This window comes from Hyla sarda, chromosome 2 (genome assembly GCF_029499605.1).
Source record: "Hyla sarda isolate aHylSar1 chromosome 2, aHylSar1.hap1, whole genome shotgun sequence".
Classification (NCBI taxonomy): domain Eukaryota; kingdom Metazoa; phylum Chordata; class Amphibia; order Anura; family Hylidae; genus Hyla; species Hyla sarda.
In genome coordinates, this window is record NC_079190.1 from 190,316,086 (window position 1) to 190,338,118 (window position 22,033).

Consider the following 22,033-nt stretch of genomic DNA (forward strand, 5'->3'; position numbering starts at 1 on the left):
TGGAGGACCACTATAAATAGGGACGCCTTTTAGCACTAGACACGCCCCCTAACGAAGCCCATACGCGAAACGCGCGTTGGGGTACAGGTAGTGATCTCCCTTATTGGTGTATGGCAGGTATTTGTTACTTTATGCTGTTTTTCATACTCTCCTCTTTTTTATTATATAATGCTGCTGACTGACCTCTGAACAGGGCTAGGTGCTACACATCTTGCTACTTGCACTTTATTCATAGCCTGTTTGAGGACATATACCAGCCTTATACACTCATTATATGTATGTTTCATTATTTATTTTTACTATTTATGGGCATGTTGCAATTTGACATCTGTGGACTGTATCCCTGCCGTTCGTACTGTCTACCATTGTGGATTTAGCATCACTACCTCTTTCTGTAGCTTTCATCTGTATAGTACCTTGTATTTTATGTATGATTTTATAATGCACTTGAATAAAGTTTATTCACTATTTTTGTATCCAAATCAGTATACTGGTATCTTCTTTTTTTGGTGTAGTTAGGCTATGATAGGATCCAGTTTTCGCAATTGCCTGTTAGCCAATTGTGTTTGTTCAGTGACAATGGAATGTTTCATATTTAAGCTAGAAGAATGGATATTTGGTCACTGCCCTTTAACTGATGCTTTTAAAGCATCTGTACTGAAATTAGGAATCTTATGGTGCTTTTCGGCTCTGTTCAGGAGTTCAATTATGCTAAGTTTCCACTTAGTTTTTTTTCTGGCAGTTTTTGGAATACTACCACTGCAGATTTTGAGCCAAAGTCAGGAGAAGAAGTGTAAGTCCTTCCTTTATACATCCTATTCCTTTGGCTCAAAAACTGCAGTGGCAGTTTTCCAAAAACTGCCAGAAAAAAAACCAAGAGGAATCTTAGCCTAAAAGATGCAAACAAAACTTACACTGACAGTTTGTTGCACAGCTCGGTTCTTTCTGGTGTCTATTATTTTGCAAGAGTTGAGAAGAGAAAAAACTAATTGACCTGCAGTCATTCTTTTCTCTGCTCAACTCCTATCATGTGAATTGAATTTGGAATCAGAACTTCATGAACAGATCTCTAGTGCAAATGTAAAAGAGTCCTTATCCAGATGTAATATGTTCTCAGATTCCTAAATTTTAGTCCATAATTACTGAAACTACTGATGAGGATTTTCATAGGTTGGCTTATTGGGGTGCAATATGTAGACTTTTCTTAACTCACACAATTGTGGCCCTGTGATATGGCACCCAAAAGGTCCTATCCATGGAAACGCTCCTGACATGGCCACCATGCAGCACTGACTATAGTTTGACAAATAGATTAATATATTGCAGAGAGATGCTTCTTTATTATCTTCTCTCTGGCATGGACGATGTTCACCCTCTCAGAGATGTTGACATTTGTAGAACTTACGGTGTGGACAGGAACAGTGACTTTGTTGTACACAGATTATACTTATGTAGAAGACATGTGGCCCAGGTGTAGGTATGCCTAGCAATAGCAAAGCTAGGAGATACATGTGTGACACTGGCTAAGGGAAGATCATGTTACCAAAGCATCATTCTTCTGTGTACATTAAATGCAGAATATTAATCCAAGACCGCAGTCAGTGTATGCATATAAAGTGGTGCAATGCATATAAATCCATTTACAATAACTCTTACGTACTTCATATACATTTATGCATAATGCAAAACCTTTTACTCTCAGCCATGTAACAACTTTTTTCAGGACAGTAGCTGAAACAGTTGTACTGGAGCACCACATGTGTATCATTCCTCCAAATAACAGTTTTCATTGCTCTGGAATCCAATGCTGATGTGTTTTACACCACTTTAATCAATATTTGGTATTGCATAAGATGATCTTAGGCTTGTGTACTTAACCAAGGAAACTCTTTCTACTATCAATGCTTATATACAGCTATTGTTAAGGAATGGTTTAAGGAGAATGACAAATGAAGCAAAATGTTGATTTGGCCACCAAATTCCTTAGATCGTAATCCAACCCAGCATGTGTGGGGTGTGCCTGAAAACATGTCTCATCCATAGAGGCCCCACTGCTCATCTTACAAGACTTAAAGGCTTACACCGCCCCTAGACATCTTATGTCCAAAGGATAGGGGATAAGATGTCTGATCATTGGGGGATCTCAGGCCCGGCACTCATGTAATCGGCTGCATGGAGCAGACGCCACTCCGTGCTGGATTTTGAGCAACCATATCTATCTTATCCACTGACATAAAAGGAGAACATTAAAGGAGGGGGCGGGCGGGGGGTGACAACCATGGCCACCCGAAGCCTAACACAGCCGGTGTTCCTAACATAATTGGTTAGAACGCCAAGGTGCCGGGCTAAAGATCGTGGCGAGTCCCAGTGGCCAAATCCCCCGTGATCAGACATCCTATCCCCTATCCTTTGGATAGGGGGTAAGATGTCTAGGGGCAGAGCAACCCTTGATGCTGAATTCCATGGGACACCTTCAGAGGTCTTATGAAGTCCATACCTTGACAATTGACAGCTGATTTAGGCACAAGAGATCTGTGTCTGTATAGTATAGGCAGGTAGTTTTGATGTTATGGATGAGCGGTGCTTTAGATATGTCTCGAAGTAACAAATAGTTGTCATTTCCTAAACAGTACCTGCTAATTACTGTAAATGCAGGGAGCCTGCCAAGTAATGCCCAGACTTGCCCAGGAGTGTTTTATTGTTTGCCATTAGAACAAGCTTGGACCATTTGGATACAAAAGACATGAACATATTTTCTTGAATAAACAATGTATGATGACTTTTGAAGCCATTACTGTATTTATTATGTAGCACAGTGGGTATGACTGCTTAGGAAGAAATTTGAGTCACTGATGTTGTAATTTTGTGCTTTAGTTGTTGCACTATGGTAACATATACACTAGAGATATGTGGCCAACGTAATACACCAAACTACATGATTGACTTGTCAAATGCTCATTGAAAGTATGTTATGCTTGGTGCTAAAATAATAGACTAAATGCATTCAGAGGCTGAACAAAACTATTGACACTTGACATGAAGGCAACAGACAACATTTTCCAAAATATAATATTTATTCTACAATGCTAGCCAATGTTTTTATAAATACAGAATCTTTTAGACAGAGTTAAAGCATCTGGACTCTGCTGGTAGCTCTATAGAACTAGAAATCACCTACGAATTTGTTGATTTTTTTAAATGCTTGAATATATTCCTTTATGAAAGTCATAAAATATTCAGTTTTTTTTTCTCTTTAGATTTTTATTGCCAACTTCTTTATAACTGGAAGGGCAACCTATAGGTGAGGTTATCTTTTGAAGTTGAAGTAATTGATAAGTCCACTAGCGTATTACACCTGTGCTCCTGGGGGTCTTGAACATTAAGTTGTAACGGAGCTGGATGTGGATCCTCTACCTGATGACTCAGACCACATCGGGGAGCGGAGTCTGAGGTGCCGCTGGGTATCCTGTGGTTCCCAAGACCTCTCTTCTGGTCCGATCCCCTCCCAATCTAGAAGAAAGAAATGTTTTCCTTTAATGAGTGTGGAGTCCAGAATTTCCTTGACAGAATATACATCAGAGGTACCCAAGATAGGAGTAGGAAAAACATCCTTTTTAGAGAAGCAGTTATAGATGACGGGTTTCAAGAGGGAGATGTGAAAAGAATTTGGGATCCGAAGGGAGGAAGGCAGATGAAGAGAATAAGCCACTGGTTTCTTGACCTTGAAAGGACCCAAAAAGTGTGGACCCAGTTTGTAAAAGGGTACTTTGAAGCTAATATATTTAGATGATGACCACACTTTGTCCCCGGGTGAGTATTCGGGAAGAGGGCGCCTTTTCTTGTCCGCTTGAGATTTCATACAGGTCATGGCATGAAGAAGGGAGAGACGAGTCTTCTTCCAGATGTAGGTGAAGTTCCGTACAAGTTCATTAGCCATAAGGACACCGGAGGGAGAAGACAAGGGCAACTTTGTTTCTGCCCGCCAAGACAACTGGGCCGATCTACCACTCTGGGCTGAGTTTTCTTACAACCATAGGGATATCGAATCCACAGGAACATCACCCTTCTTTGTAGTCTATGGACTTCATCCATAGACTACAAAGAAGGGTGATGTTCCTGTGGATTCGATATCCCTATGGTTGTAAGAAAACTCAGCCCAGAGTGGTAGATCGGCCCAGTTGTCTTGGCGGGCAGAAACAAAGTGGCGAAGGTAATCTCCCAAGACCTGATTCACCCTCTCAACTTGACCATTATATTGGGGATGATAGGCAGAGGAAAAATCCAACTTAACTTGAAGATGTGAGCAGAGTGCCCTCCAGAATTTGGAAACGAACTGTACTCCCCAGTCAGAGACAATATGTGTCGGTGATCCATGGAGATGGAAGATGTGGGAAAGAAACAGTTTAGCTAGTTGAGGTGCAGATGTTAAACCAGGCAAGAGCACAAAATGAGCCATCTTAGAAAATCGTTCCACAACAACCCAGATAACCGTATTGCCGCTAGAAGAAGAAAGGTTTGTAATGAAGTCCATTGCAATGTTAGTCCAGGTCAGGGACAGTTAAAGGATGTAGAAGACCGACAGGCTTTGTCCCGGGCACAGACTGAGCAGGAACGAACAAAGTCAATGACATCTCGTTTCAGAGTGGGCCACCAATACTGTCGGGATATTAGTTGCAAGGATTTTCAGATACCAGCTTGACCAGCCAACAGAGAGGAATGACCCCATTTCAAGATTCGGAGTCTCAGACGAGGAGATACATAAGTCATCTCAAGGGGCAGATGCTGAAGACTTGCTGGGGCTGCGGAAATAAGACGAACAGGAGGAACAATATGATAAAGGTGTGATTCCAGGTCTTGTACTTCAGAAGATCTTGATAGAGCATCAGCCCGAAGATTCTAATCTGCTGGACGGAAATTAATTAAAAAGTTAAACCTGGAGAAGAACAGGGACCAGCGAGCCTGTCGAGGGTTGAGACGATGGGCAGACTGAAGATAGAGCAAGTTTTTGTGATCCGAATAGATGGTTATTGGATGCACTGAGCCCTCTAAGAGATGTCACCATTCTTGTAAGGCCAACTTAATAGCTAGGAGCTCACGATCTCCTATAGTATAATTTCTCTCCGCTGGAGACAAAGTCTTAGAGAAAAATCCACAAGTCACTGTTATGTTATGTGCTCCAGCCACACACGCTGGCCGTGAGCGCATGGTCCCCTTACCTCCTGTAGCCCCAGTCCGACACTCTCCGGGTGTTTCTCCTGCCTCCGCTTCTCTGCTCCAGCATGCATGTCCCCCTAGGGCGCGTGCATGCCGGAGCTTTAAGATTTAAAGGGCCAGTACGCTCATTAGTGTAATCCACCTGTGGCTCATTTATAAATTCCTCCACCCTCCTCAGTTTCCTGCCGGATCTTTGTTGCCTTGAGCCTGAGAGAAAGCATTCCTGTTATTGCCTTGCCGTGTATCTGATCTCTTGCTTTGTGACTTGACCTTGCTCCTCTGCCGCCTGCCCACTGACCTCCTGCTATATCTAGGCTATGCTACGGTGCCGCCTTCCCTGACCTTCTGCTATCCAGACTACAAGCTGCCTTATCCCTCCTGTGCCTTGCATCTTCTCAGCCACCTGTGTGGTCGAGCTGTGCCAGGGGTAGCAACCTGGGTGTTGCTTGCAGCAGCAAGTCCATCCCGCTTTGCGGCGGGCTCTGGTGAAAACCAGCGGCACCTTAGACTCCGCTTCCTGGTACGGTCCGAGTCATCTGCCACACAGGTCCAGTGGATCCACATCCACTGGGGTTCCTGTCTTCAGAAACATGAGTGTTACAGTCACAGTCCTGCCCTTGGAAGATCTCTGTGTCAAGACTGCTCCTGCATCAACTGAAGATGCATCCACCTCTAAAGTAAATGGCTTGTCCGGATCAGGTCTTGACAACACCGGAGCAGAAGCGAAGGCAGACTTTAAGTGCTTGAAGGCTTCTTCGGCCTCTGGTGTCCAGAGCTTCGTATTGGCAGTTTTCTTTGTAAGAGACATGATGGGGGCAACCAAGGTCGAATAGTGAGGAATAAACTGCCAGTAATACTTGGCAAAGCCAAGGAAGCGCTGAATCACTTTCAGACCAAAAGGTTGAGCCCACTCCAGTACAGTGGATAATTTGTTTGGATTCATTTGTACACCCTGACTGGTAACAATATACCCTAGGAAGACTGTTTTTTTTCAAAGGTACACTTTTCAAGTTTTGCATAGAGTTGGTTGTCTCGGAGATGCTGTAAAACTTGATGGAGATGGAGACGATGAGTGTGGAGATTGGGCGAATAGATAAGAATGTCATCCAAATAGACAATGACACAGGAGAAGGTCCCGAAAAATATAATTGACAAACTCCTGGAAGACTGCTGGAGCATTACATAGTCTGAATGGCATAACAAGGTACTCAAAATGTCTGTCTCAAGTATTAACCCCTTAAAGGGGTACTCTGGCGCTTAGACATCTTATCCCCTATCCAAAGCATAGGGGATAGATGCCTGATCGTGGGGGTCCCACCGCTGGGGACCCCCGTGATCTTGCACGAGGCACCCCAGTTAAAATCAGTCCCCAGAGCACGTTCGCTCCGGGTCTGATTACCGGCAACCACAGGGCTGGCGGCGTGTGACGTCACGCCTCCGCCCCCGTGTGATGTCACGCTCCGCCCCTTAATGCAAGCCTATGGGAGGGGATGTGACAGCTGTCTAGCCCCCTGCCATAGACTTACATTGAGGGGCGGAGCGTGACCTCACATGGGGGCGGAGGCGTGACGTCACACACCGCCAGCCCTGTGGTCGCTGGTAATATAACCCGGAGCTAACGTGCTCCAGGGACTGATTTTAACTGGGCTGCCACGTGCAAGATCACGGGGGTCCCCAGCGGCAGGACCCCAGCGATCAGGCATCTTATCCACTATTCTTTGGGTAGGGGATAAGATGTCTAAGCGCCGGAGAACCCCTTTAAGGACCCATGATGTACCGGTACATCATGAGTCTGCTCCGGTTCTATAACGCAGGTCGGGTCCGGGACCCGTGGCTAATAGCACGCAGCACTGATCGCAGTGCCGCGTGCTAATAAACCTTTAGACACGGCGTTCAAAGTAAAACAATGACGGTTAGCTCAGGGAGGTTTTCGGGATCGCCGCGGCGAAATTGTGGCATCCCGATCAGCTTACATGACAGCCGGATGGTCCCTACCTGCCTCCATGCTGTCCGATCGCCGAATGACTGCTCAGTGCCTGAGATCCAGGCATGAGCAGTCATTCGGCAGAATCATCGATCAGTGATTTCCTATGAGAAACCACTGATCAATGTAAAAGATGAGTGTGTGCAGTGTTATAGCCCTCTATGGGAGCTATAACAGTGCAAAAAAAAGTGAAAAAAATGAGTGAATAAAGATCATTTAACACCTCCCCTAATAAAAGTTTGAATCCCCCCCCCCTTTTCCCATTTAAAAAAAACAAAACTCTGTAAATAAAAATAAACATATGTGGTATCGCCACATGTGGAAATGTCAGAATTATACAAATATATCGTTAATTAAACCGCACGGTCAATGGCGTACGCGTAAAAAAATTCCAAAGTCCAAAATAGTCCATTATTGGTCAATTTTTATATCATGAAAAAATGAATAAAAAGCAATCAAGAAGTCAGATCCATGCAAAAATGGTACAGCTAAAAACTTCAGATAATGACGCAAAAAATTAGCCCTCATACCACCCCATACGCGGAAGAATAAAAAAGTTATAGGGGTCAGAAGATGACAATTTTAAGCGTATAAATTTTCCTGCATGTAGTTATGATTTTTTCCATAAGTACGACAAAATCAAACCTATAGAAGTAGGGTATCATTTTAATCGTATGGACCTACAGAATAGAGCGAATATGTCAATTTTACCGAAAACTTTACTGCATAGAAACAGAAGCCCCAAAAGTTACAAAATGTTGTTTTTTGTTTCTATTTTGTCCCACAATTATTATTTTTCCCCATTTTGCAGTACATTTTTGGGTAAAATGATTGATGTCATTACAAAGTAGAATTGGTGGCGCAAAAAATAAGCCATCATATGGATTTTTTGGTGCAAAATTGAAAGAGTAATGATTTTTTAAAGGTAATGAGGAGAAAATGAAAATGCAAAAACAGAAAAACGCCGGGTCCTTAAGGGGTTAAACACAGTCTTCCACTCGTTCCCTTCTCTTATACGAATCAAGTTATAGGCACCACGAAGATCTAGTTTGGAGAAAATCCTGGCACCTCGCAGACGATTAAAGAACTCCGAGATTAAAGGAAGGGGATAATGTTTTTTTACTGTAATTTTATTCAGTCCTCTGTAGTCGATGCAAGAAGTCGGCTCCGGCAGGAGAAAAGGATTTCATGATAAATCCCTTCTGAAGGTTCTCCTGGATGTAGGTTGACATGGCCTGGGTTTCCGGAACAGACAAGAGGTAGATGGTACAATGGGACAATTGTATGGACGATGTGGATGCAAGACTTCAGCTTGCTTTTTACTGAACACATCAGCAAAGTCCTGAAGGAATGAAGGTAAACCGGGCAGAGGACTAGACGATGATTTCAACTTGGTCGCACATATATGAATACAGTAGTTGTTGCAGTACTGGCCCCAGCGAAGAACTTCTCCAGTTTTCCAATCAAGCTGTGAAGCATGGAGTTGCAAACACGGTAGGCCAAGCAAGAGAGGAGAAGTACAATGTGGGAGGACGTAGAAAGACAAGTTCTCCCTAAGGGAGACTCTGCCTTGCATAGACAATGGTTCTGTGCGATATAGCACGGTACAGTCCAGTCTTTCTCCATTTACCATAGAGATGTACAGTGGTTTTAAGAGGTGGGACACAGGCAGATGATACCTATGCACTAGGGAGGCATTAATAAAGTTTCCCGCTGAGCAAGAGTCCAGGAAAGCCAGAAAGGAGATGATCTCTTTAGAAGGAAGAAGAAGCTGGACCATCAAATTTAAGCGGGGAGAGGTGGAATTCACACCTAGGGAGGCCTCTCCCATGAACCCTAGGTGCGAGCGTTTCCCTGTGGCTGTGGACGCAGAGGACAATCCTTAAGGAAATGGTCTGCACTGGCGCAGTATAGGCATAGATTTCTGGTTTGTCGGCGAGTTCTTTCCTGCAGGGTCAGGCGAGACCGATCCACTTGCATAGCCTCCACTGTGGGAGGCAACATAGAAGGTTGTAGTGGTTGCTGGAAAACTGGTGCCAGACGAGGAAAGCGCAGAGGTCGTGCAGATTCCCTTTCTTGTCGTAATTCCTCTCGTCGCTCAGAGAAACGGATATCAATCCGGGATGCCAATTGTACGAGTTCAGATGTACAGAGTTAGATGGCAATTCCTGGGCAGTGAGGACATCCTTAATTTGACTTGATAATCCTCTCTTGAAAGTAGCGCATAGAGCTTCATTATTCCAAGACAACTCAACGCCAGGGTCCGGAACCGAATGGCATACTCGCCCACAGTGAAGTTGCCCTGAGAAAGACTGCCTCCAGGAGATTGGTATGCCTGGAGATTGGTAGTGATAGCATCACTGTGATCCCACAGCGGAGTTGCCCAGGCCAAGGCCCTACCAGATAGGAGACTGATGACAAAGGCCACCTTTGCTCGTTCCGTGGAGAACTGGTCCGCCATGAGTTCAATGTGCATGGAGCACTGCATCACGAAACACTTTTCCGAAAGCGACAAACGGAGTTTAGTTCCAGAGGAACTGACAACTGACAACTTGGATCTTGCTACTATTGTGGTGCTTCTGTCGCAACAGTTGGCCCAGCAGGAACAGCAGCTGAACCAGCTATCCGCCATGATGCAGCAGTTGCTATCTGCTCAGCAGCAACTGCCATAACCACAGCCTCCTCAAGCTCCAGTACAGCCTCCCGCAGCGGGAGGCTGTACTGGAGCTTGAGGAGGCTGTGGTTATGGCGGTTGCTGCTGAGCAGATAGCAACTGCTGCACCATGGCGGATAGCTGGTTCAACTGCTGTGCCTGCTGGGCCAACTGTTGCGACAGAAGCACCACAATAGTAGCAAGATCCAAGTTGTCAGGCAGAGGAACCCCAGTGGGATCCATGGCCGGATATTACTGTAACAGAGCTGGATGTGGATCCTTTACTTGTGTGGCTGATGACTCGGACCCTATCGGGGAGCGGAGTCTAAGGTGCCGCTGGTCTTCCCCAGAACCCGCCGCAAGGCAGGATGGGCTTGCTGTGGCAGGCGACACCCAGGTCGCTACCCCCGACATGGCTCGTCCACACAGGTAACTGGGCAAGGCAAGGTACCAAAGGAAGAAGCTGTAGTGTAGTCAACGTAGGTCAAGGCAGGCGGCAAAAGTTCATAGTAAAAAAAACATAGCAGGAAGATCTGGAGCTGAGAGAGAGAGAGAGAGAGAGAGAGAGAGAAGGGTGACGAGCCGGGATTCGCATGCGGGTGCGTCCTGCCATGCGAATCCCAGCCCCGCTGGCGGCGGGGGACACAGGGACACTGGCGCTTGCGGCCGGAGTGCAGTGTGTAACATAAGTATTACAAAAAGTCAAACGGAATCATACATTTAACCAAGCTAGAGAAAATACCTGCTTCATATAACTCAAGAGGCTGGATGGAAAATATCTGGCTTTACTAAACCAATATAGCAGGCCTTTTTGTATGGGATTGATGCCCCAAATGGACAGGAATCCTTTTAGTGCCAACCACTTGCATATTTTTTGTATTCAAGGCCAAACTAGAGAAAATACCTGCTTCATATAACTCAAGAGGCTGGATGGAAAATATCTGGCTTTACTAAACCAATATAGCAGGCCTTTTTGTATGGGATTGATGCCCCAAATGGACAGGAAGCCGTTTTTAGTGCCAACCACTTGCATGTTTTTTGTATTCAAGGCAGTACAAAGTGTTTGTCTTCACAGAATGTGTGCAAGGTCTATCAACCCACAGAGAATAATACAAAATGCCAGACAAAGACTTTGTCAGTGTGCTGGCTCTGTGTTGTGGGATTATTTGGGACAACAGTGTCCCTGAGACTTGCCAGGAATGAGGACGAAGGGTGCTCATTCATATAATTGGTAAAGGTTAGGATTTTATGACAGTGGTGCTTACATATTTGTGAACCCTTTAAAAAATTTTATTTTTGCATAAATTTGAATTAAACCTGTGTCAGATATTCAGAAGTCCTACAATTAGATGAAGAAAACATAATCAAAGACATGAGACAAAATATTAAACTTGGCAATTTATTAATTAATATAAAATACCCAATATTACATATCTTTGAATGACGGAGAATGGGTGGATAAAAGGTGGGGAATTTTGGTAGAGAGCTCAAGTTGTCAAGGACGGACTCGGAATGCCATGGTTGCACAGGACAAATTTATTGAAATATTTTAGGACAACGAGTTTCGGCGCTCACATGCACCTTCATCAGGTCCACAAAGAGTAAGTTGGGTGCGTCCTGAGGTGTCGGCTGTGCTGGAGTGGCTATATCTTTGAATGGTACAAGTAAGTGAACCTTTGCTTTTCAGCATCTAGTAATTGTTGAATAGTCCTGTATATCCAACTATAGTTTTTTTTAAGCTTTCACAATTATGCTGTGGGTTTCCTCCTATGAACTGCTTACAACAGGTCCTTCCACAGCATTTCTACATTGCAGCAAGACAATGCTTAAAGGGGTATACGATTGGAAACATCTTACCCCCTATCCAAAGGATAGGGACAAGATGTTAGATTGTGGGGGTCCCGCTGCTGGGGACCCCGTGATCTCCGCAGCAGCCCCCTTGTCATTCAGCTGTCACACCCCCTCCCATAGACATGAATGGAGGGAGCGTGGTGTTACATCACAAATGCGGAAGCTGCAAGCTTTTGTGTTCCGGACGCCGCCGCTGCTGGCCCAGAGATCTAACATCTTATCCCCTATACTTTGGATACAGGATAAGATGTTTCGAACAGAGTATGCCCAACGGATTGCTGCATGACCCAAGTTCTGTTCTGATTCAGCTGACGGACAAATCTCCTGACATTTTTCTTTAGAGTTTGCTGGTGCAATTCAGAATACATTGTTCCATTAATGGTATCAAGCCATGTTTCATAGATAGTATAATGTTTTATGCTGGAATGCAGTGTTTTCCTTTCTGCAAAATAAAATGCTTCTCATTTTAAACAAAAAAACTAAATTCTGGTTACATCTGTCCACAAAACATTGTTCCAAATGCATTCTGGCTTGTCCACATGATCTCTAGAAAACAGCAGATGGCCAGCAATGTTCTTTTTGGAGAGCTGCAGCTTCCTCCATGCAATTTCGCCATGCATATCATTGTAGATCAGTGTCCTTATGATAAACAGCAGCTAATGTGTAAAAGGCCTTTAGTTGATTAGAGTTTCTGGGTTCCTTTCTGACTTTGAAGACTATATAATGCCTTGGGGGCCGAGAGGGCTAAGTCCCAATTGGGGCAAACTACCAACAGGGGATCCTAGATACCTGAGGCAAACTACCTAGAGTGGGTTCTAACTACAGGAAGTTGTGCCTACTGGGTCAATATACCTAAAGAGGATCCTACCTATGGGGCACATTACCTACAGGATGGTCCTACCTATAGAACAGAAACTACCTAATGGGGGGACTTACATATAGAGGTAACCTACCTACAGAGGTAAACTACTTATGGGGGGGGGGCTACCTATACAGCACCTACAGAGGGGGTCTACCTACAAGTGGGACCTCTCTACTAGGGGAAACTGCATACTGGGACACCTATATAATGGGAAAAACTGGAGATTGTATCTACTTAATGGAAGGAACCTACCTACTATCTCCCTAAACCACTTGAATCTCCTACCAACCCATTTACCTACACACTACCGTGTGGTTGGGAAAAGTTTAGGATGGTGCTAGAAAAGTGCAAAGCCTAACATGTTTTCTTCCAGCAGGTTCTTCAGAGTGATGGCTGGAAGAGGTTCTAAAGGTCGTCTGGGACAGATGGGCAAGAAAAGGGAAAGTGAACGAGTTTAGAGAAAAATCCAGAAGACATTTCGAGGAGGCATTTCTATGTGATCAGAAAAGATGTTACTGAATATAACAGCACCGTAATCACTTCTATGGTCTATAGTGGTAATGAAAGAGGTCATGGTGTGTCATTATCTAGTAATATAATTTCTCATATCCTACTGACTATACAGAGTTTGGTATAAAAAAGTTGATCAGTTGCCCATAGCAACCAATCAGATTGCTTCTTTCATTTTTATTTTTCATTTTATTGTGAAAAATGAAAGAAGTGATCTGATTGATTGCTATGGGCAACTGGTAAACTTTTCCTCTGCACAGGTTTGGATAAATCTCCCCCTATGTGTTTCCCCACTGTCTCAGGCAAGCACAAATTTGCAGTTTTTTTGTGCCCCCACCTTCACTGTGTGTATCCCCACTGCCCTTGCCCTTTCTGTGACACCCTTCCCCCACTTTATCCTACCCACCAGGGCCGCGGTGCAACTATTGGCAAGTTAGGCCTTTGTGGTTTTACCTATGGATTAAATAAAAAAAATTCTTTGATATCATTCTCTGGAGTGCTGGACTGTTCGTTGGGATCTTCCCATTGCTCCTCAGCTTACACCCTCACTACCAAACGGTCAAGTGCTGGCCTGTGCACCTGGAGAGTCCGCTGGATCCTTCTACTGGAGACTTGGTGAGCTGTATTTTTCTTTACTTTACTTTAGGAAGGCAACAAACCCTTATGAGATTGATGTCAATGCCTATTACTGGGCCAGTTGCCTATTTTCATATGATACAATTTTTACTACGGTAACGATTTTTCAACTATAGTAAAGGACTAAGCACAGGGGATTGCTGCAAACACAACAGGCATTACAAAGCATGCCTACAGATTATATTACCACATTCTTCTCCAGAGGCATTGTGTTATATAGCATGCATTGGAGCATGATAACATTGTCTTTCTCATGGTCTGAAATTAAAGTTATTCAGCCTTCATCTACATACAGATTTATACAGAAAATATGCAGTGTGGTCCATATAAAATTGGATTCACACAGGTTTATTGCGGTCCAATAGCAGATTATGGGCACAGTATTATGGATCTATAACAGTGTAAACAAAACCTTTTATAATACTGAACTATTTATCCCACATAATATTTATGTTCTCCAGTCCTAAATGTTAACTTCCTAAACGTCCCAGTAATATTAGGCCCACATTACAAATTTGTTGACCAAAACTGCCAAATGTGGTGGGACTTGTTGAACATGTGTATGGGGGCCTTCCTACTCTATTCCAACAGATGATATGGGGGTATTGACAAGTTACATTTCAGTGCCCAATTCCCTTGTTTTCGAGGGTGAGAGGGTTGTTAAGGTGACGTGTATGGCAACCTTTATCCCTTAATGACATCACACATCCGAAAGAGTGCAAATAATAACCAACCTCAGCGATCACACTGATGCCCCCATCAACCCTTTAGATACCGTGATTGCAGCATCTAAAGGATCTGTGGGGCTTAAAGGAAAACTGTCACCAAGTTCACCCACACTAAACCCAATACATTGGGTTATAGTGTGGGTGAACAGGAGTCCATACATGGGTCACTTACTTTTTATGTTTTCTTGTTGCCGAGTTGCCGTCCGCTAAAGTTTCGCTGTTTGCCCTTCACTTGCGCTCTGAAGGCAGGTCTCCCGCCGGCAGCCTTGCTTTGGGTCCCGGAGGAAGGGGCCTTAGCCCGCCCCTTTGTTTGCATATTTATTTTCCCCCTGAGCGTAGCGTGTTGGGGAGCCCTCTGTGCAGTGTAACTGCGCATGCGCCGGTCCCTCGCTACACCCGGAAGTACCTCTTTCTCGCTGCTCCCAACTTCCGGGTGAAGCGAGGGTCCAGCACATGCGCAGTTACACTGCACAGAGCGCTCTCACGACATGCTGCGCTCAGGGGGGAAATTAATAAGCGAACAAGGGGGGCGGGCTAAGGCCCCTTCCTACGGGACCCAAAGCAAGGCTGCCGGCGGGAGACTCACGTTCAGAGCGCAAGTGAAGAACAAACAGTGGAATTTTTGAGGACGACAACTCTGTGACAAGAAAACATGAAAAAGTAAGTGACCCATGTATAGACTCCTGTTCACCCACACTATAACCCGGTGTAATGTATTTTTAGATTTTTTTTTTTAAGATTTATCTTTTCAATTTCCTCCCGCAAATTATATATTTTGGTTGCCCTGTACATTTGATGTATAAATAAAAGGAATCATTACAAAGTATAATTGGTTGTGCAAAAAACAATCCCTTATATGGGTATGTGGATGGATAAGTAAAAGAGTTATGGCTCTTAAAAAAGAGTAGGGAAAAACCAAAATGCTAAAATTTTAAGTTTGTGTACTCAAGACCCAAATGAGCTGTGTCCTTAAGAGGTTACAGTACAGTTTTCTTTATGCAAACAGAAGAAGTACCTTTTTACTTGAATGAGGAACAGGCCAGAATTGCTTTAAACATCTCTACTGTATATGGTAACAAAATACATACTTACTGTGCATCATTGTTTCTTGTAAAAATTCATTGTGCGTTTTCTTTAGTTCTTTTGGTAGGACTTTTCTGTGTTCGGCCCGGACAGAAATTTTCCAAGATCTTAAGGTAACCTAGGCAAGATAAGAATTACACAGACTGCAAAGCATATTTTTCAATAAGTAAAAATAGCTTCTTAACAGTCATAAAGGGAATACAGCAATCTCTATGGCCATATAGTTTATTTAGCACATTTTTCAGATTGGAAAATGATCTAGCACAGCAGTTCATTGGGGAAAAAAACCCTCAGTAATGGCAGCCACAGTGGCGTTGCGGGGGGAAGCGGTATATGCTTGGAACCGATATATGCACTACACTGGCAATTAAAAAGACAGTATTTATCCTCCATAGCGGGCATGTCCCAAGCGAGTCTTTCTACTGTACTATCTGTACAGTTAATTCCTGATCGCTCATCATGTGACCTGCGCGGAAATGCGAGAGGAGGCGGTACTTGGCAGCAGCAGTAGTGGAGCGTGATGAGTAACTGTAGAGCTGCCCTGAAGGAGGCAGGTGGTGTGTGTACACAGGAAGGCATGTGTGTGAATACTGTACCATATCCACATCATGGGGATAGTTTTAGCTTGCTGTCTGACTCTGAGGGGGCATATTAGTGGTAAAGAGGGGCCATTATGAGTAGAGAGGGCATATGGTATCTGGCTAGTGGCTACAGAGGGTGGTGGTATTTTAATTGTACAGGGGGGCATATTGGCTACAGAGAGGGTATTATGACTGTACAGTCAAAATGCCCCCTGTGCAGTCTTAATGCCCCCTCTGTAACCATCATGCCCCCTGTGCAGTAACACAGAATAATCCATAGTTAACATACTGGCCCTGTTGTGTGCCAGATTCTGTCACAGTAGTGCAACAGAAATTCTGTTTGCGCCAGAATTTGTGCCAGAATTGAAAAAAAATCAGACTAGCTCTCCATTTTACTGCGAAAACCCAAAAAAGGGGCGTGGTCATAGGGGGACGTGGGCCTGACTTTAAAAAAGGGGCGTGTCCCCGACATTTTCCCAAAAACCCAACATATTAACTAAGGTTTCCACAGAAAATGTAGTGGATTTGAGCTGAGTAAAACCAGACAGATCAGAGCATGTGTAAAAAAGCAAAATGTAGGGAAAAGTGCAGTGTAGGGAAACCTTAGTAAATACCATGGAAAAAAAATTGTAGGGGATTAAAACCCACAAAGAAAACTACACTCCACTTTTAAGTAAATCAGGGACACTGTGCCATGGATCACACAAGGACCAAGGGTTAATTTATGGCTCTGAGGTGTCGTTGGTGGGTGAGTGTGGTGCTGCGCTGAGGTCCAGTTTGACGGGGTCTGGAGGAGCGGGGCAGGCAGGCAGCATGTCCGCCGGTCTGAAAAGAATAGCAGCGCAGCAGTTAGCCCAAAAGACAAAGCAAGGGGCGCACCATGCATGATGAGTCAGTCTCCCCGAGGCTGGCATCCATCTGATTCAGAAAGCACAGCATATATTTCAGGGGTAGGCAACCTTTTGGTAGTGCCGTGCCCAAATTTTTATTGAAGTCGCTTGGTGTGCCGGCAACATGGGTGTGGCTTGCTGTAGATGTGGCTTGCTGTAGATGTGGCTTACTGTGGGTGGGGTTTATAGAGGTGTGGCTTGTCACAGGGTGGGTTTTTTACAGAATTGTCCCTTTATAATGTTCTCGCTGTAAGGACCTTACAGTGAGAACAACCATTTTAACTCAGAACAGTATAATACAGACCCCAGAATCAGTCCCCACCACAATACAGACCCCAGAATAAGTCCTCACCACAATACAGACCCCAGAATTAGTCTCCACCACAATACAGACCCCAGAATCACCACCTACCATAATACAGACCCCAGAATCACCACCATAATACAGACCCCAGAATCAGACTCCACTATAATACAGACCCCAGAATCAGTCCCCACCATAATACAGACCCCAAAATCACCGCCCACCATAAGACAGACCCCAGAATCACCACCCACCATAATACAGACCCCAGAAACACCACCAACCATAATACAGAGCCCCAAATCACCACCCAATATAATACAGACCCCAGAATCAGACCCCATCATAATATAGACCCCAGAATCACCACCAACCATAATACATACCTCAGAATCACCACCCACCATAATATAGACCCCAGAATCACTACCCACCATAATACAGACCCCAGAATCATCATCCACCATAATACAGACCCCAGAATATCCACCTACCATAATACAGACCCCAAAATCCCCGCCCACCATAAGACAGACCCCAGAATCACCACCCACCATAATACAGACCCCAGAAACACCACCAACCATAATACAGAGCTCCAAATCACCACCCAATATAATACAGACCCCAGAATCAGACCCCACCATAATATAGACCCCAGAATCACCACCAACCATAATACATACCTCAGAATCACCACCCACCATAATATAGACCCCAGAATCACTATCCACCATAATACAGACCCCAGAATCATCATCCACCATAATACAGACCCCAGTATCACCCCCCACCATTATACAGACCCCAGAATATCCACCTACCATAATACAGACCCCAGAATCACCACCCATCATAATACAGACCCCAGAATCCCCACCATAATACGGACTCCAGAATCAGTTCCCACCATAATACATACCCCAGAATCAGACCCCTCCATAATACAGAGCCCAGAATCACCACCAAACATAATACAGACCCCAGAATCACCACCCACCATAATATAGACCCCAGAATCACCACCCACCATAATACAGACCCGAGAATCAGACACCTCCATAATACAGAGCCCAGAATCATCACCCACCTTAATACAGACTCCAGAATCAGTCCCCACCATAATACAGACCCCAGAATCAGACCCCTCCATAATACAGAGCCCCAAATCACCACCCAATATAATACAGACCCCAGAATCAGACCCCACCATAATATAGACCCCAGAATCACAACCAACCATAATACATACCTCAGAATCACCACCCACCATAATATAGACCCCAGAATCACCACCCACCATAATACAGACCCCAGAATCACCACCCACCATAATACAGACCACAGAATCACAACCCACCAAAATACAGACCCCAGAATCACCACCTACCATAATACAGACCCCAGAATCACCACCCACCATAACACAGACCCCAGAATCAACACCCACCATAATACAGACCCCAGAATCACCACCCACCATTAAACAGACCCCAGAATCACCACCTACCATAATACAGACCCCAGAATCACCACCCACCATAATACAGACCCCAGAATCCCCACCCACCATAATACAGACCCCAGAATCACCACCCACCATAATACGGACTCCAGAATCAGTTCCCACCATAATACATACCCCAGAATCAGACCCCTCCATAATACAGAGCCCAGAATAACCACCAAACATAATACAGACCCCAGAATCAGACCCCACCATAATATAGACCCCATAATCACCACCCACCATAATACAGACCCCAGTATCAGACACCTCCATAATACAGACCCCAGAATCACCACCCACCATAATACAGACTCCAGAATCAGTCCCCACCATAATACAGACCCCAGAATCAGACCCCTCCATAATACAGAGCCCAAAATCACCACCCAATATAATACAGACCCCATAATCAGAGCCAACCATAATATAGACCCCAGAATCACCACCAACCATAATACATACCTCAGAATCACCACCCACCATAATATAGACCCCAGAATCACCACTCACCATAATCTAGACCCCAGAATCACCACCCACCATAATACAGACCCCAGAATAAGACACCTCCTTAATACAGAGCCCACAATCATCACCCACCATAATACAGACTCCAGAATCGGTCCCCACCATAATACAGACCCCAGAATCAGACCCCTCCATAATACAGAGCCCCAAATCACCACCCAATATAATACAGACCCCAGAATCAGACCCCACCATAATATAGACCCCAGAATCACCACCCACTATAATACAGACCCCAGAATCACCACCCACCATAATACAGACCCCAGAATCACCACCCACCATAATACAGACCCCCAGAATCACCACCCACCATAATACAGACCCCAGAATCACCACCCACCACAATACAGACCCCAGAATAACCACCCACCAAAATACAGACCCCAGAATCACCACCATAATACAGACCCCAGAATCAGTCCCCACCATAATACAGACCCCAAAATCACCGCCCACCCTAATACAGACCCCAGAATCACCACCCACCATAATACAGACCCCAGAAACACCACCAACCATAATACAGACCCCAGAATCACCACCCACCATAATACAGACCCCCAGAATCACCACCCACCATAATACAGACCCCAGAATCACCACCCACCATAATACAGACCCCAGAATCACCACCCACCATCACCACCCGCCACCGTCCCCAGAATCAGACCCCATAATACAGACCCAAGAATCACCACCCACCATAATAGAGACCTCAAAATCAGTCCCCACCATAATACAGACCCCAAAATCAGACCCCACCATAATGCAGACCCCAGAATCACCACCCACCATAATACAGACCCCAGAATCACCACCCACCATAATAAAGACCCCCCCCCAGAATCACCACCCACCATAATACTGACCCCAGAATCACCACCCACCATAATACAGACCCAAGAATCACCACCCACCATAATAGAGACCTCAAAATCAGTCCCCACCATAATACAGACCCCAGAATCACCACCCGCCATAATACAGACCCCAGAATCACCACCCACCATAATACAGACCCTAGAATAAGACCCCACCATAATACAGGTCCCAGAATCAGACCCCACCATAATACAGATCCCAGAATCAGACCTCACCATAATACAGGCCCCAGAATCACCACTCACCATAATACAGACCACAGAATCAGACCTCATCATAATACAGACCACAGAATCACAACCCACCATAATACAGACCCCAGAATCAGACCCCATCATAATACAGACCCCAGAATCATCACCCACCATAATACAGAACCCAGAATCACCACCAACCATAATACAGACCCCAGAATCAGTCCGCACGATAATACAGACCCCATAATCACCACCCACCATAATACAGACCCCAGAATCAGACCCCACCACAATAAAGAGCCCAGAATCACTACCCACCATAATACAGACCACAGAATCAGACCCCACCATAATGCAGACCCCAGAATCCCCACCTACCATAATACAGACCCCAGAACCACCCAACATAATACAGACCCCCCCCTTACATAATACAGACCCCAGAATCAGACCCTAGTGCTGTTGCGCAATAATATACATTCAGTTACATTAACTGGCTCACAATTTACGTCTTTTACGGTCGGCGTCCTCCTCTTTCCTTCTGGCTCAGACCACCATGATGACTTCTTCCAGCAAAAACCCATCACTGCAGCATCTGCAAGACAAACATCTTAGTCTCTGCATTTTTCCAGTGCAGTCCCCAGAAGTGCAAAATTCTGTGGAGTTTATTCCATTCCAAACAGCATTATAGAGCAAGCAACGTTTCAGCGACCTGTCTTCGTCTTTGTCAAGCATGAGAGGCGATGGAACGTAGCCTGCTCTGTAACACTGTTTGAAATGGAATAAACTGCACTGAATTCTGCACTTTATACTTTGGTGAGCTACAATTTTCCTTGGATATAAGTAGGTAGGTAGCTATGCAGGTAGGTAAGTAGATATGGAGGAAAGTTCATAGGTAAATGGGTAGCTATGTATGTAGGTAGATACCTGGGTAGATAGGTAGGTAGTTAGGTAGCAAGTAGGTAATTAGGTTGCTATGTGGGTAAGTAGCTATGTAGGTAGATAGCCAGGTGGCTAAGTAGGTGGGTATGTAGGCAGGAAATTAATAAGGTAGGTAGCCAAGCAGGAAATTTTGTAGGTATCCAGGCAGGGAAGTATCCAGTGCTCTTTCACATCCAAATCATCATCCCCCTCCCTGTCACCTGCATCCCCCCTTCCCCTTTCACTTGTATCCCCTTCCCCCCTGTCACTTGCACCCCCCATCACCCCATCATCACTTGTACTCCCCCTTCCCCCCATTATCACTTGCACCCTCCCATCATCACTTGCACCCCCCTTTCCCACCATCATCACTAGCACCCCCCTTCCCCCGAAATCACTTACACCCCCGATCATCACTTGCACCCCCTTCACCCCATTATCACTTGCACCCCCTATCATCACTTGCACCCCCTTCCACCCATTATCACTTTCACCCCATCATCACTTGCACCCCCATCATCACTTGTACCCCCTTCCCCCATCATCACTTGCACCCTAACATCATCACTTGCACCCCCCCTTCCCGCCATCATCACTTGCACCCCCCTTCCCCCCATATCACTTACACCCCCTTCCCCCCATCATCACTTGCACCTCCATCATCACTTGCACCCTTTTTCCATCATCACTTGCACC

General features: G+C 45.0%; 2 protein-coding genes across 4 annotated transcripts in view; one reads left to right on the forward strand and one right to left on the reverse strand.

Moving 5' to 3' along the window:
- The window catches only part of LOC130355627 (F-box only protein 36-like), an 83,916-nt gene that overhangs the window by 30,802 nt on the left and 31,081 nt on the right, over positions 1 to 22,033 (reverse strand). For all 3 annotated transcript variants that reach the window (XM_056556006.1, XM_056556004.1, XM_056556007.1), the window contains one exon: positions 15,531 to 15,639. In XM_056556006.1, the coding sequence (XP_056411981.1) occupies positions 15,531 to 15,639 (109 nt within the window). The remainder of the gene's footprint in view (positions 1 to 15,530; positions 15,640 to 22,033) is intronic.
- Positions 13,511 to 22,033, forward strand: part of PRRG1 (proline rich and Gla domain 1) — a 99,254-nt gene continuing 90,731 nt past the window's right edge. Inside the window, exons 1-2 of the mRNA XM_056556002.1 lie at positions 13,511 to 13,689; positions 15,577 to 15,634. The gene's annotated coding sequence lies outside the window, so the exon portion shown is untranslated. The remainder of the gene's footprint in view (positions 13,690 to 15,576; positions 15,635 to 22,033) is intronic.